The sequence below is a fragment of the Cygnus atratus genome, chromosome 4, assembly GCF_013377495.2.
Source record: "Cygnus atratus isolate AKBS03 ecotype Queensland, Australia chromosome 4, CAtr_DNAZoo_HiC_assembly, whole genome shotgun sequence".
Classification (NCBI taxonomy): domain Eukaryota; kingdom Metazoa; phylum Chordata; class Aves; order Anseriformes; family Anatidae; genus Cygnus; species Cygnus atratus.
Genome location: NC_066365.1, coordinates 46,749,439 through 46,766,534, shown reverse-complemented (window position 1 = coordinate 46,766,534; position 17,096 = coordinate 46,749,439). Strand labels below are relative to the sequence as shown.

General features: G+C 43.6%; 1 protein-coding gene across 1 annotated transcript in view; it reads right to left on the bottom strand.

The window, feature by feature from the left end:
• Positions 1-3,032: 3,032 nt before the first annotated feature.
• Positions 3,033-17,096, bottom strand: part of ANTXR2 (ANTXR cell adhesion molecule 2) — a 111,938-nt gene continuing 97,874 nt past the window's right edge. Inside the window, exon 17 of the mRNA XM_035548555.1 lies at positions 3,033-4,885. Within this exon, the coding sequence (XP_035404448.1) occupies positions 4,847-4,885 (39 nt within the window). The 3' untranslated portion in view covers positions 3,033-4,846. The remainder of the gene's footprint in view (positions 4,886-17,096) is intronic.

Here is a 17,096-nt window from a genome sequence, read left to right as displayed (position 1 = left end):
AGACCCAGGATTGCATCCACAATGCATACATGTTAGAACATTTGAATATGATGACGTTAAGTAAATATCAACATGTAAAATACAGAGTTGTGATGTCATATTAAGGGCGATTAGATGAGGAGAAATGCGGCATGGTAATTTCCTGCAAGAAAAATACCAGCATGAATTTTTACCAGTCTGCCCAGGTTTTCATGCAGTGTTTGTGACTCAGAATGAACCTGCATCGTGGCTCTTAAGAAAATTCCCTCACCTTACCCCTTACAAAGATCAGCCTGACCTGTCTCCCTTTGTTTAAGCCCAGCAGATTAATGTTTGATGAAAGCTGTAGTTCTCAAATTAAAAGCTGACTAAAACGGAACCCTTAAAATTAATTTTCATTTTATTTCATATTAACTCCAGCCAATTAAATTCTCCTGTTATCAGAATGTATGATATAAAAACAGTCGTGTCATATCTAGGATATTCTGCTGTCCCCAGTACTGTTTTCATTGATATAAATTCTGCTTTCTCTCAGCTGTAACGGAGCTCCTCAAGGCTGGCTGGTGGTATTTCTATGCATTTTGCACATTGCTCTTCAGGAAAAAATATTTCAGCAACATGTCGTTCTTGTTGGCGATATTCTTATATGTGGTGGGGCGTGCGTTCTCTCTCTTAGCGTGGTCAAGTTAAAAGGAGCGCCTATAAATCTTTTAAAAAATCGGAGATTATTATAGAGTGCTGCTTATGCCTCACGGAGACCCAGTTTTGTTTAAACAGCTTGCCTGTGAACAGCACTCACAGACATCTAGGATTACCAGGGAATCTAGCACGAAGACAGTGAAACCAACTTTCCATTTTCCTAACATTTCAGATTTTTTCCTGTTGCCTGATAGTGCGTCTGAAACAGGTTTCAATATAGCTGGTGGCATCTATGTGAGAATCTATTTAGATTTTCTCATCGCCTGGAATTGGCACTTCCTACCCCCTAATAGCTGTGCCTCGTGTTGTACATCCGCGGTATGTTTTCTTTGTGAGCAAGGTGTGTGCCATTTACAGAGCTGATCCCGAGGCAGAACTTGTATCTCAGCGATAAGGAAACAAGTGAATGCCCAGTGCCTGTGCAGTACAAGGCATCTGCAGGTGGATGAAGTAACGTACCACTCGTTAGAAAACCCACTCTGATTGCCATCTCTCAACCTTTTTCTTATTTTTAATTGCAACGGAACAGGACTATTTATTTATTTATTTATTTATTTATTTTAAGAGTTATTCTTTTCTTTGCTCCGTGTTAATCTTCATGTTTACAACATAAAACAGCCAAGCGTGCTGTTTTGCAAGGTAAAAAGCATGTTTTGTACCCTCTGTTCTCTCTAAAGGAGACCAAGCCAGGATGTCCCGAGTACTGGTGACAGGAAGCAAACGGTAGCGTGGCACGTAGGGAACGCGCGGGCATCTCCAAGGCCTGCCTTGGAATGGCATTCTAACGGACTGGTTGCTGGGGCCACCTGATAGGACTGGGAACAAGGAGCTCATGTTCCTGGAAAACCATGTTCCTTCCTGGGAAGGGGTGCTCTGAATATGCGTTCTTTCTCCCCAAATTTTCTAACACCTTAAGTCTCCTAAACCAGTTTAACACGTGAAGGGTCACACCACTCACCCGCTGCCCATAGTTGCTGTCCATGTGTATTTTGAGGATCACCTTGACATAAAAATAGGATACTGAAGTAACAGTCGGCATCTTCTTAAAGCATTGTTTATGCATACTTCTAAGGAGACAGTTTTCTGGATTACTCATGCTAATTTATCTTTTCAAGATGCTATTAGGTTTGGTTAGGCAGGCTGAAATAGAAAAGCCATTATCAGGACGTGGTCTTTTTGTACGGAGATACCCAAGGTGTGAAACAGTACAAGGGACGCACTGCATTAAACCTACCCATTACATTTTTCTCAAGCATTTTAAGCTATCGTGCCAGATAAGTCTTACTTTGTGTCAGTTTGAATCAGTGGATTTTAAACATTATTACCCTGTGCCTCTTGCCCCCCCCCAGATTATTTGTGACAGATATTCTGCACTGTATAATAATGAAACTCTAAGGGTATCATCTTCAGCTAAATAGAAAGTGTAACATAGTGTAATATCATGCCAATTAGAAGGGAAAATCATTGTAGATACCTGAAATACGTTTTTGCTTGGTATCAGCCATTCTGTGAAAAATTGCACATTCCACAGTTTCTAATGAATATGGATAGACAGCTATAGAGGACAAAAGATTATGAGTGGATTTACATTTCTGTGGCTCTGTTCGTTACAAATATTCTCTGAGAGACAACAGATACATGTGAGGAAAAAATCCTCTTCATCTGCATGTTTTCCTGTTATGCAACACACTGCTCAAAATGCAAGCTGAAAATTCCAGAGTTAACTCAAAAGAAGTGTAGCATTTACATTAAAAAGGGAGGAAAAATAAGTAAAAGTGAGCAGAGGTGTTCATAACTTTGTCTGACGAGATAAGTGTTTCTGCCTGGACTGCTACAGCATTGTGGGGAATGATGTGGAATGCCTTGCATCCTAGCAAACCCACTTAGTTTGGGTTCTCCATCTCAAGTTTAGCTGGAGGAGACACAGAGGTTTAGTCAGTAGCTTGACAGAAACCAAGGACTTGTTGATGGGTGGACTTCATGGGTAAAATCAGTTTCTGTTACGCCACTGTGCTAGACCATCCCCAACCAACGGCCATCGGTATCAGAGCTGCAGTTGCCCTAGGTACAGTAGCGGCGAGCCATCTCTGTGGGTGCTTCATCGCTCTGCTTCCATTACTGACGCTGCATACTGTACGTACCGGTGTCTGATGTGTCTTAAATAATTGTGGGACAGTCAGCAGCCCCCGCGTTGGGCTGCCACTGGCTTTCTGGCACACCGTGCGATGCTGCAAGATGGTGGTCTGTCTGTTGAAGCTGGGGTCAAGGATGGCTGTGCAGCTGGCAAACTGAAGGTGTAATTTGTGAAGAGGACGCGGGACTAGGGGGGAGAAGAAGAAGAAATGATCGCAAACTTAGGTAATCGTTTTATTCATAGCATAATGTGCACACATGGCTGTTGATGATGAGGCTACCAGTGACATAAATAAACTCAAGCAAAAGATGTAAGCGAGTGGATACATGTGTAGGCTTCTTTGGGCGATGCCATGAACTTGGACATCGACCAAAAGAATTATTTATGTCCCTTGCAATTTCAGTGAAGAGCACAAAGGAGATAATTAGACCAGGATGCATCGCATTGCTCTTTCCATCTTGCACACATTCATGCCCACCAAATGTGAAATGTTCGCCTTTTCCCCTCAAATGTGATGGTTGTTGAACTTATTTTTAGTGTCATTTGATAAGCCTCCCTGCTCGCAGAGAGACATCCCACTGACCCAGCCACTGGTCATTGTCTATACCAGTTCCCATCAAAGCAGGCGCGCTTTGTCAGGTTTCGACTCGAATATCCATTTTGCATCTGAAGTACAGTATCGAAAGTGACTGGATCATTTGAGCCTTTTTCTTCAGCTGCTCCCTCCTTCCTCCCCCACAGTGTTTCCGCTCACGCTAACATAATTTGGCATCGTCGACGTGACACGACACTGGTTTTTCTAAAAAATTATAATACATACATTGTCAATGTTTTGTGATGGCCGGCGCTCCTGTAAATTTAATTTCTAAATTGATGGAAGGAGGTCTTTTTCCACTGCTGAATCTCAACCAATGCTCGGTGCCCCCTTGAAAACCGAGTAATGCACATACAGTAATAGGTCATTCAATGTCAAAAGGCATAAAAAAGATGAGCAAAATCTTCACAGGCTGCTGCTTGCTGTTGCCTTTAATTATATTAATTAAACTTTGAAATTCTCATGCAAAGAGAGTTGCTGGCTTGTGACGCTGAAGAGCCCTTGGAGATTCACGGGGGGGAAAAACCCTGAGATACCAGCTTAGTGGCTACTGCTTTTTTAATTTTAAAAAAAATAATACATAAGCCTACTACTGCTAGGTATGTTTATAGATGATGATGTTTTATGCGCTACTGAACTTTGAATGCAGGAAGGGGAAAAAAAACACCAGCCACAGTGTCAAGGTCTTGAAGCATCAGTCCCTCCAACTCCGCTCAAGATCTCTGGTTACAGGCTGTCTTCCTGTGGAATAACGCTCTATTAATTTTCTTCCTGTCCCGGGTGCATAATGAAAGAAAGGTGTCTTCAAAAACTAAAGGGCAAAGTCTTGCTTGCTACCAATACCTTGAGGCATCCTGTCTACATTTTGTCATGCGTGTGCACTTTTCAGTGTTAGAATGACAAGATTTCCAGTCAGAAGGTTCCCGTAAGGCACAATGCGATGGGAGACTCGGAAGGGTTTTGTGATCTGACATCGCTGTAAGGCAGTGAACTCTTGCGTTTGCTTAGCCTGGTGGGAAGCTTTATCCTCCGCCTTTGGCAAGCAGTCCCTATTTACATAACACGTGCCATCCTCACATCTGAGAAACTCTGCATCTCTGCTTAAAGCACATTATGTCCTGAGAATCTGTAGTCCTTAAAAAAATAACGAAAGTAAAAAAACATTATTATCTTTGGTTGTCTGTATTCTCCCTTTGTATTCTACGAAAGCAGAGGCATGCAAGTCAATGCTGCTTGTCACTGTCGCAAGTCACAGAGCAGGAGTGTACGGTGGTGAAACATAAGGGCTTGGCACAGCAATGCTGGCTCCTGGGAGGGGGGAATGCAGAAACCTTCTGAGTTGAGGCTTCATCCAAGAAACACAGGGCAGTGCTCAGTTCTCTCTGCTTGGTTGAAAAGTGGCAATGTGGCTGTATTTCCTCCTTGTATCCTCTTCTCCTCTACTGAGATTGAACTCGGGTGAAGTTAATACATCGGCCCTGGGGGGGAAAAGAGAGAAGCTGTTATTGGTGGGTGAAGTAATGAATGCAACCAAGACTTTCAAATGCTGAGTATTACATGCTGAAGGAAGGCTGTAACTTAAATTCAGATGTTTGTGAAAATAACATACCCATGAAAAATATTTTAAGAATTAATGGAAATTACCCAGAGTAAGTGTACTGCATTTGACTTAGAAATGTATGTTGTTAGGTAAGCAGTGATGACACAGAAGACACATTTTGAACGCTCCGAGGTCTTCTGTGAGGATAATTTACCAATCTGAAATTCTCAGAAACTTCTGGGAGCAAAATAAAACCTATCTAAACACACAGTAAAGAAGATCATAGCGAAGACAGATTCTCACTCCACCAAGCCAAATCCTCACGCAGCACAGTGCAGATAAACGTGACTTGGTTAGCGGAGCAGCTGCTGACTTGCACTTGTGTTTTATTAGCAGTAACCCCAGCTCTGCACCTCCAAGGTGTCTTCTGATGAGCTTAACATCACTATGCACCAGTTCTCATGGTGTCATACCTGAGTAAATACCCTTCTCCTGTAAGTGGGTCCTTACGGGTGACAGCTTTTGGTGTAGCTGGGTGTGAGTCAAATCCACTAGCGAAGCTCATAACCCCTTTTTACTGATTTGAGAAGCACTGAAAAAATGCCCATTCTCAGAGCTTAGTTCAAGACCCGAGCTCCACACTGATCATTGGTTTCTGAATTCAGGAGTGCTCTCAGCAGAACAGCTCCTCACTTGGGCAGCCTTTCTGGGCACAGCACCTTTTCTTTCCATGATGGACAAGGACAGCCTGTATTGATTGTGCCTTTGGCCGGGACATCTCCACGCAGAGCAAGTCATTCTCCAAGGCACGTGCAAGTACTACACACTGCCCGAAGGAGCGTGTGGGAGGATTAGCGAAGACCTACTGAATGTTCTGTCATTAATTTGTCACTAATTACAAAGTCTCTCATTGGGGTGGGCTGCACAGCACCCAGTCAGGCATTGATGGTCAGTAAGGAGCACGGGAGGTGGCTTGCCCAGCCGAAGCACCGCTCCCTGCTCGCACCTCAGTGGTGCCGCTCACTGCGGGAGCTGGGTGCCCACCTCATGCGGGGGTCCTGAACCAGTGCTCCCATTCTCTGCCAGCCTGCTGCACCTCTCTGCTGCGGGGGAGATTTGCAAAGGCACGCAGGTGTGCAGGTTTCACGGAGGTGAGAGGGATCTTACTTGGAAGTCTCCTCAGCTAATTGATGGTGGTGTTTTTTTGTTTTTGAGGAAATTAGGAGAATAAGAAAAAAGCTGGGGGTATTTTCTTTTCTCTGTTCCTTTTATTTCCTACTCGATGACTTCCAGTGAACTGTGGTGCCTATGAGGCAGCTTCTAAGGGACCTTTAAAGGATGATGCCAATCAAACTCTGCTAGTTTTGCAGTATGGAGCCATGCTTATTTCTTGAATCCTATTTAATGATGCATATTTTGGGGAAAAATTACCACTTTCTTTTTAAAGACAGGAGCTTATGGCATAATCAAACAAAATTAGGCCTGAATTTCATACTACTTCCATGTATTTATTTTGAGCTAGATGTTTTACTGGTAATGGCGGAGGACAATTACACACAAGTACTATCTGGTATTACTCAATCAGGTCTCAGTTGGCGCCTGCCCTTGACTGGTGTGAAAGGGGCAGCGTTTTCTAGATGGACCGCAGGACTGAATGCACAGTGCACGACAGATCAAGGAATTTTTTTTCCTAATGCCCTTCTAATAATCCTACTTCCTGTTAACTGTATGATAAATACAGAAGTGGTGAGTAGTTAGGTTGGGTAATTGTGGTAACTTCTAGCTGCTACCATCTGGTTTATAAATGCAGAAGAGAAGCAAAGAGATAAACCAGGAGCACTAAGAGATTCCATTAAAGGCAAAGTAAGAAGGCATGGTGCATCTTTATGGGCCTTTACATTTGATTTTTTTCAAATTAAGCATATCAAAAAGAATTCTGCAGTAGAAGCAAAGTATTTTTGGAGGATAAAATCCACAAATGCTTTGCAACTCAAGCACTTCTGACGACAAAGCGAACATTAAATATACACTGACAACAAGGACTTTTCTTCTGAGTTGATACCATAATGCAAAAGCAAGACACTGCAAAACATCTTTGGAAAACAGGTAATGGGGGAGTTGCAGTATTTCTCCCACAGTGTAAATTAACATTGCAATTCACCTGTCAGTGCAAATGTTCTGCTTTCATTTGTAGCTTTCTCACAGTTCTTTGAACATAGTTACCAGTGCATGACTTTATTTCAATTTTGGGCAAATGATTTGAGGATTAATCATTTTGGTTTTGCATTTATATTTTGTTTAGAAGGCATTTTAGTGGCTCAACACTTTACCTGAGGTCTACAATCATCACTGAAGGAAAAATATGTTTTTCAAGGCCTGGCTGCGTGACGTGGTTAAGTGCAGTGTGTTAAGAGGAGCTGGGTGGTTTTCTAGTTCATTAAAATGGCATTCATGAACTATATAACAAATACCACTAACGGGGCATTAAATTAGCCCCTTAATTCTAGGGAAGGTGGTGTTCTGTGGCTGTAGAAAGGATTTCTAGTTGAAGAACCACGTAAAGAAAAATAGGGAGAACTTGTACCTTGCAGTCTTGTTACCAACACTGTCCTGTAAACACATGTTCTCTGCCAGCCTCTAGTCAGGGTTACAAGGTTTTTGGAAGAAGCTCTTGTCATGTGTTGTGTTTGTTTGTTTTTTTAACCAATGGTTGAGTCACTGCCAGTCTAAACCCACCTGTAGGCATTGTTAGTATGTTTGATGTATGATAAGATTGTTCTTACATGTGTGAGTGTCCATTCTGGCAACCTGGACTACTCTCTTACTTAAGGGGACTGGAGGATGAGGAATTTCTAATGAAAGCAAGGCCTTCTGTTTAAGACGTCATTTTTTTGTACACAAATGTGATGCTCGCAGAAGACGGAGCTGAAATCAGGATGTTGGGAAACATGCTGAAAGCGCTAATTAATGAGAAGGTCAGGACAACTGTAGTGTCATTAACGGAACAGCAAATATTGCATGCCAGTATAGTAGAGAACAGCTTTTGCATTTAGGTAATGGGATGTGACAAGGTGCGTGGCTTCACAGTACCTACACATGAAATGCATTAAAAACTAGCATTCAAGCCAATGTAAAGGGCTTTGAGCTCTCATCACACATGCAATTTAACACACTAACTTGCACAATTACCATATATACTTTTAATATTATCTTAGCAAAAGTAGATAAATGTGTATCAGTAAGCCTTTTTCTTGCTCTCAGCTTGCCACAGTTTGATTCATGTACATATTTATTTCCACTAAATGCTGGCCTAGAGGCTGTTTTCTTCCAGGAGGGACAGAAAAGATTCCTAAATAGAAAATAAGCAATTGGCATTACTGCTCCTCACTTACTTCCTTCCCATCATCTCTATCCCCAGCCTCCTTACTGGAGGAGTCATGGGGGAGAAAGGAGGAGAAAAAGAAGAAGAAAAGGGAACTGTTTGGTCAGCCAGACTCTTAATCATGTAACCCATCTCAAGGGCAGATCTCGAGACCTGCATACTCTACAAATCTGGCCTCTTATTGGCCTGGAGATTCCCCCCAAACAAAGCCCCTGGTGCTGTGTTATTCTTTGAGATGTGGTGGAATGTGGCAAGCAGAGGAAAGTATTGAGTTCTGATTGAGCCGCTCTCAATTATAGATGAGCAAACTGAAGAAGATAAGACTGATGTTTAACTCTGTTAAGGATTCATCACTCTAAGCCTGTAGGTTTTCATCAACTTCAAATCAGGGTGCATGTGCTATAACCAGCATCGCTGTCTTTGTGCAAGTTGGTTTTGGGAAAAAGATTCATACTCATGTAAGGTGTTTCTCTAATCGAATTCAGAACTCCCTATGTAGTGGTATCTATTTCAGCTTTTAGAAACAGAATATTGAATTTCTATTCTCTTTAATCTGAACTTTACAAAAAGGACTATTTATATCACTAGAAGTGCTATTTACTAAACAGTAGATTTATCTGTCTACTTTTTGCCTTCAGAATTAAAACATGTTTGTTCTATGTAACTAATAAAATCTGTGAATTACCATCCTAGCATTACCATGGTCAGACAGTTTGGTGACTTAATGTTACACTCATGTCCCCGTACTCAATTAAACAATCAATACAACCAATTTGAATTCAGATGTATCATGCCTTGTAAATCACTGGATCATAAACCTTAACAATACCAACATGTAGTCAGTATAAAATTGAACTAAATTAGTATTTTAGGGCTACAGTAATTAAAAAATGAGTTATGCAAGCATTCTGTGATCTTCGTGTGGAATATGGGGGTTATGTCAATGCACCACATTCAGCAGAAAAGAAAACCCTTAACTATGAAATGCTTGAAGATGCACTGCAGGAACCACAGGAGAAGAATATGGTAAGTATTTTAGTTGAAAAATAGAGAAAAATCTACAGCTCAGGTTTTTATATAAGAAGGAGTATTCTTATGTTACGCTGAAGTCATTTATTACATTGTTGATTATCTTACAGAATTTAACTTACTGAGCAACCAAGATAAATTAAAGGCCTTGCAGGGCACCCAATATTAAAGGAAGGGGATGCTCCTAGTAGACTGCAGGATAGATCCTTATGTGGCAACGCAAAAAAAAAGTCCAAGAGGTGTCTGCCGAAATGGCCGTGCTTCCTCCTGCTCTGTGACCTTCTGCGAGCCTGTACAGCCCTGTTGGAGCAGTGCACTCAGCATTTGGAGGAGGAGGATGCCTTTTGGACTGCACTGTGCTACGAGCCTGGAACTCATCTGTTGATGTTGGCTAGATAGGTATGAGAAGCACTTTAATTTGTATGTGTGCATGTGTGAGCAAACATGCGCTGCTTTCCAACCATCTGTAACCCAACACTGGGCTCTTTGGTGGAGGAAGTGGAGGAAACTTTACAGGCTCCTCTGGAGCTGTGCCCACTTCCCGCACTGCCAGGGCTGGCCCTCCATGTTCCCAGCGCTCTATGGATATTCACAGCATAGTTCATGGGTAATCTACAGAGACAAATGGGTTCTGCTTTCCTCCTGCATTTTTTCAAACTGGGCTGCAGAGTTTCTGCATTTTCAGTTTCATCCTGCAAAGATGTTCACCCGTAAATCTTTGTCCTGGTCAAACATTTAAAAGAGTCCATTGGGCTTGGGTTTTGTTTTGTTTTTCCTCCCTTCAAGTACCACAGACAGAAGAAACAATGCTCAGCAAAAAGTGTTCTGGCATGTGCAGGGGTGAGAGTGAGAGGCGATGCTCTCCTGGAGGTGATTAATGGCAAGGTCTAATAGTAGACTTGAAACGAACAGTGGTATGATGGTTGGCCGTCACCGAAGCTGTGCGCTGTATTTGTTTAGGCTGATGTGGAATTCTCTTAATGAGGTCGCAGGCTGGCAAAGCTCTTGACCCTTCCTTTCCCCCATTTCATTGTACTGGCTAGGAAGGCACTGCAGGGTGGGCCTGGGCTGGGGGGCAGCTGGATGGCAACTCCACAAATGCCTAATAGGCTGGGCAGAGTTTTGTTGCTTTGAGTCATGTCAGAGTATATTTTTTTCTATTATTAAGTACCATCTGGAGTGCATAGAGCTTTTTGAGAAGCATCTTTTTTAGTATATGACATATGCAAAAGAGAGACAAATGCACAGATAATGGATGTACGGGCTCTTCTCTTTGTATCTGAAACATGTACTGCGTTTGCCAAAACAGTAACAGCAGTCCTCACAGTACTACCGCTAAGGCTGAAATTCAGCAAAAAACTGCTCTTCTGTTTTCCAGCGTGCTCTGGTTTTGTTACTTGCATGAGACATACTAGTCATTGCTTTCTGAACCAAAGGGACTCACTGCATGGAAACGACTTTTCCAAAATGAGTCATTATTTAATGGGCAGATAACAAGTGCTTTAAGTTTGACGGTTTGCTCTCCTTTGGTAATTGCTTGCAAGGATGCAATTAAAGGAAGTCAGGATCTCCAGATAAAACCTTGAACCCAGTGTCAACTGCTCAGTGCTATAACAAGGTCCCAGTGAGGTGTGGGGTCTCCTTGGAGGCTATGGGTCATTCACCACCGACATCCTCCAAATGCTACTCAGCTGACAGGCTTGGATTACCTGAGAACTGTAAGCAGTTTGACACAAAAACTTCAATTGTAGAATCATAGAGACATTAAGGGTGGAAAAGACCTCCAGTCCAACTGTCCCCCTACCACCAATATTACCCTCAAAACCATAAGGGGAGCAGAAGGGACAGAATGTCCTCAATTCAGAGTAAGACATGAAATCATTTGCTAAGCACTGAAATAGCTGGCTGCTCTGGGTAGTCATAGGGATTAAGGGGTAGCTCCTAACATACTATCGCTCAGATCTCTGGCTGTTGTTTCTTGGTGGTGTTAGTGTGTGTGTGTGGCTTCACTTGCAGCATTCTTCTGTAACTGAGAAAGAGCATGTGAAGCAGTCCGTGAAATCAGGGAGGCTGGAGATGGGACATTTACGATATCCATCCACCCAGCCTGTGCCGTGTACATTGTCACCTGTGCATCATCCTTGCTTGTGACTTGTTTCTGTAGCATGCTGAGTAACTGCATACATGGAGGTAAAGGTTCCCTGTACACTGCTGAATTGTTCAGCATCTGACTTATGACTGATAAGAACAACTGCATTTTCTGAAGTAGCACTTAAGCCATCTTTTGTCCAGAACAGATGTCTTTTGTACTGCCCTCTATAATACATGCTTTCATAAAAGATTGGCTCATTTTGGACTTGGAGGATCAAGATCCTACAATGTCTGTCAGTAGAGTGTCTCAGCAGAGGCTGAGAATCGTGTGCTTCTTTCTTACCCAGGGCTGAAGGGTCTCCATAAAGAGAACATACCCTTTTGGGAGTTGTCTTTTATATGGCACACGTGAGCTCTGTGCCCTCCAGCCCCGTTGTTCAGCGCTTGCAGAGCCGTGAGGAAGGAGAGGGTTTTAGAATAATGGCACTCCTGAGAGGAGTATTTAGCGATGTCGTTTATGTTGGCCCTGTCTTTACAGCATTGTCAGGGCATCTTTCTGCCCTGTGATCAGTGCAGCCCTGTGAGCCCAGGTTTGTCGCTCCTCACAAAGCTGTCTCGCAACAGCTCTCTGCTACAGTCTGCTGAGACTGTAGGTGCCAGTAGGGCCCTCAGACGAGGACCTGGTTTACCTGATTCTGTTTCCTTCTAAGCTTTGTTTCCCTGTGGTGTGCCTCTCTAGAAGGAGTCAAAGTTGCGAGTGTGAGGTTCTCCCTTGTAGCTTTTCAGTAAAGAACTGGACTGCATAAACCTTTTCTTCTTTGCAGTAATACAAGTGAACAGGCAATTTCCTGCTTTCCAAAGCTCTTTGGAATCATTAACTCCCTTACTGGGTTAATAAATAAACTCCTACCTGTGCTCCTGGCCTGCAGGCTTGTACGTAGTGGTGACAATAAAAGGGCATTTTAAAGGAATAAAACCGGTGGGGATTCAAAGTAGGTGCTGAGATGACAGCACTGGCAACACCTTCCTCCGAGTCTAGCAGCAGGAGCCGCGTGGCAGTGGGGATTTCCTTACTGGAGAAGTCCCGCTGCCTGCCCTCAGCACAGCCCAGTACCGGAGGGGCACACAGACAACAGCTCGTGCTGACAAACCTGTGCCGGGTTCGCACGCCAAACCCACCGCGCTACAGCCTTTGGAAACAGACCTGGCTGATCGTGTCTCACCATAGCCAGCTAAAGCAGTGTTAACTACGGCTCGTGTCACCTTGCCCCCATCTCCTGGGCATTAAAATTCTACTGGCATTAACATTCGTGTGCTTCTTTACTAGCTCCCCCGCTCGGATGTATTTCACTGCTATAACTGTTATAACATTACACTCACCTCATAAATATCCATTGACAAGCTGGAGCATACAACTGAAGTTAAGTTTATATATATATATCTTTTTTTTAAAGATGGCTGATTTATATGTTTACTTTGGAGAGCGCTTGCTAACCCACCCATGCCCCATGCAGCCCTAAGCAGCATTCAGAGACTTATGCTGGCATCTCTTTTTCTTGTGTGCTTGCTCTTTGTCCCTGACAATCAGGAAATCCCTCGTCCCAGAGATCTGGGAAGCTCAGAACATTGCAGGAATTTGCTGACAGAAACCTGTATGCTCTGTTGCCAGGCTCTTAGTCCTAAAACCTCATCTCTGCAGATGTGCATTGCTATCAGCATGTTTATTTTATATATTTTGCTTATATAAAGCAAAACCACTTTAAGTTGTTATCTTCCTGTCCTTGCACATGTTGGATTATTACCCACAGAAGACAACCCACACCACATCGCAGGGGCTGTGTGCTCACTGACTACTGTCCTGACACGGTGCCGTTCGGCAGCCACACACATTGCAAGTGCAGAAGTCCCAGTCGGCAGCAGCAAAGCATGCTGTGGTGATGGATATTTAGCACCTGGGAAAAGATGACTTCGCGGTGCTATACGCAGCTGGAGGTATCATTTTTTTCACAGGATAAATCAGCAATGAATCTCTTTGAGGAACTGGCATTATTACTGCAGAAAATATTATTACTGATATAGACATCAGGAGCATTTCTAGGGCTGCCCAAGTTGTCTTTCTCCCCAAAATTACTTAGCCTATTGCTGAAATGTCACTGGCCCAGATGAGGTAAGCTCTGAACCCCCGCAGCAACACTGGGTATGCTCAAAATCAACCTAAAAGAGCAACCGCGTAAGAAGAAACAAAGTACAGGCAAATAGTGCTACATATTTTTAACCTTAGGAGGACTTTTTTTACACTGTCATATTTCTTCAGTAACTTGAGATAAGTGGAATGTCATATAACTTGTTTATTATTCTCATATTTATGTAATGTAGCCTCCTTAGCATGTGTGCATGCACCTCATGATCTTTCCAAGCAATCTGGCAGTCATGTAGGTCAGTTTTCAGAAGACACATATCTGAATTTCAAGAACAGTTGTTTCAGGATGAGAACTGGCAGCATCTGACTGCTTTGAGGAGAATGTGCCAGCACAGGTACAGATACCTCAGTAGCTGAGTCCGACTTCAGACCCAGCTCTCGTCCCTTGGGCTTACTTTAGGTGAGGGCGAGTAAAATGAGAGCCAAGTGCAGAAAAGGAGGACAACATGAATTTCTTTTAAAAGGTAGTTCCATTTTTTCTGCAACAAATAACTACTGCATTTTAGAGTATAGGCCAAAAACTGTCAGTAAAAGGTTCAAAATAGGTGTTTTAAAGATGTCACCAAATATATAAAGTGCGTAATGGATGGCCAGGTGTCCGTAGCTGCTGTGTCAAAAAATGTTTCTTGCAGGAAAATACGTAGCTCATTTGCAGCCATCTTCCTCAAACTGTTACGTTAATGTAAGTACTACTTTGTGGAGAGAAGCCCTGTGGGTGTCTTAAACCCACTGATGTGTTATATCTGATGTGGTCCTGATTCAGTGTTCACTACTGTTCAGCAAAGCTGCGAAGATCTGATTTGTTTGTTTCCCCAAATACCCCTGACTTATGCATGTGGTTTGGTAAATCTCAGGTTGGCACAGTTTGCTGTTTGGAGCAAGCATTCACTGGTTGCACGTGCGTGCGTACAAAATGCTGCTGTTATGATCTGGCAAGGCTTGGTAACCACTTCGTACATACCTTGCTTAGATGTAAATGAACATGCTTGGTGCAGTGAGGAATCGGGGGTATTATCTGTAGTATTTTCAGTACACTGGCGGCTTTGGGAAAATGCTATTAAGAACAGCTTTTCACCCCCACTAATAACGCTTATTTTGTAACTGGACATATGGACATTTCCACACAGTCGCTACAGTGAATAAAAGCTTGGAAGTACATGTTTACCAGTGGTGTAACCTTGTGAAAACCAGGACTGAAAGGATTTGTAGCTCAATATGCTGTGTGGCACTGAAAGGAGCATTTCTACTAAGACTAAACGATACTTGAGAGCACCGATTCAGGGGTAGACTTTGAAGACATTTTTCCCACCTTGGAAAACTTGAGAAGAGTAACCCACAAAGTCCCCTCCACAATGTGCTCCTGGTAATTAGGTTGAACGCAAGCAGCACACGCACTGTACAGCTACACGTCTGTGTCTGCAGGGAGCTGGGCTCCATGGGGCTGCTCAGGGCATGAGCATCAGTAGGAGCAGCACGCACTGCGGTTATTCTTATGGTCAGTACCCTGCTTGTGTCTCTGAGTGCCAGTCACCCTCTGACTTACACCACAGCGAGACAGCTCATGCCCTGACCAGTTTTCAGAGAAGGGCAAGAAGGGGAGTGGATTGCCGGCAGCTGGGGAAGTTAAGGGAAAAAGGTGCTCAACTAGTGTGAGCATTTGCTGTCTTGCCCAGACAGGTTGTGGTAATGAGGAAGGGAGGGATTTATCTTCCTTTGCCAAGTTTTCTGTGACTGCTTTATTCAGCAGTTCTCCAAATAATCTACTGCCTTGAAAAAGAGTGGTTGTGACAAGCTGCTTCTCCTGCGAGTTGGCCTTCCAGGTCTGGGAGAAGAGAGGACGATGAGCTGCTGAACTGGTTGTGTGGGCCTTAGGGGAGAATAAAACTGTATGCATTTGTAGCATCTGCTTCAAAAGGAGGTTGTGGCAAATATTTTATTCAGCAGAGCTGGAGGTCTCCTGTCTCTAGAGGGCAGGAGTTTGTTTTCCTCAGACGAGGCAAGCATTGCTTATGCAAAAGGAAAGGATGTGGAAATGGCCTGCAGAGTCCCTGTTTCTCCGTCGCGGGTTCTGTGGAGCGAGGGCCTCAGCTCTCTCCATCTGACCCCTTGGCAGGAAGCCTCCCGCACTTGCAGTGCTTCTGCCTCCATGGAAATACACCATGGCCTGGCAAGGTTTGACACTGCTTTCCTGAAGGACACATTAATGTTTTCCCATTGCAAGCGCTTGCCAATGGAGGGCTCTGCTCCTTCAGATCTAATTATGCCTTGGAAGGCAGCTCGGGCTTGTTCTCACTGCCAGAGGGAAAGTGATCTCTGTCCTGGCAGGCGTCCCAGCGCACACCTAACCTAGTGCTGACGCTCACCCAAAGGGGCGCGCTAACCGGGCCACCTCTTCCCCCGTGACGCCCAGAGCGATAAGCTGAGCTGGTGCTGGGAGAGTTCCCTCTCCTCGAGTGAGAAGGTGGGGGGCGTGGGATCGTGGGATTTTATTTCTAGGTGAAGCTTCAAGAGTTCTTCCTTAATTTCTGCAGTATATCAGCCGCTGTATTGTCTGTGGTATTTCTGCAGTAGCTCTGCAGGGAGGCGGAGGGGGGAGCTCTGAAGATAGAGCTGTTTTCTCTGAGAAGTGTTGTTCCTTTTTGAACTCTTAAATGTACTGGGATGAATCCTTTTCAGGAGTAAGTATTACTGGGGTCCCCATTTATGTTATGGGAGGACTGCAGCCAAATTGATGTCAAGCCTGAACTATCATGCCAAATGGCTTCCCCATGTTAGCATCAAGAAGGATTTCTCGAGTTTTCTACGTCTATTCATAGGGAAAAAAAGGAAGAGAACAATATGCTTCTACATGCGTAAAATTTCAAACCTTGTAAAATCAGAAGAGGATCTTAGAGAAGCCCACTAAAGCCAACAAACGTCAAAACCTGGCATTCGCAGGAGTTTTTTCATCGAAAAAGGCAACAATACCAGAAATTTACAGTTCCTAGAGATGGCATCTCACTCGCAAAAGTCCAACATCTCCATTATTCTTCCTTCATCCCCTGTATGCAACCACTTGAAGTGGGAAGAATGCAATTTATCTTTCTCTGACATCGTCAATAGCAACAGATAAACCGTAACTGTCAGAAGAACCATTTTCTTCCAACTCCTTCCCTCCACAGTCATGACCTCAGCTGAGGAAAGTCCCCTTCAAGCCCATCCTAAAACCTCCTTCCTTTACAGACACTTCCCAGAGTCTCGTCTTCCCAATGCACTTCTTTAACACAGCCTTTTCTAAAGAAACATTATCCTCTCTGAACAGCCCATGTAAGTAAGAAGCAGATGCTCTACAACTGTAATGTCTGTGAGTCATCCAGGGGTCACGTTCTCAGCTTGTAACACAGCAAAAACATGGAATTCATACCCCAGCTCAGGGCCTGGCCCTTTTGCTTTTACAGCATCCGACTA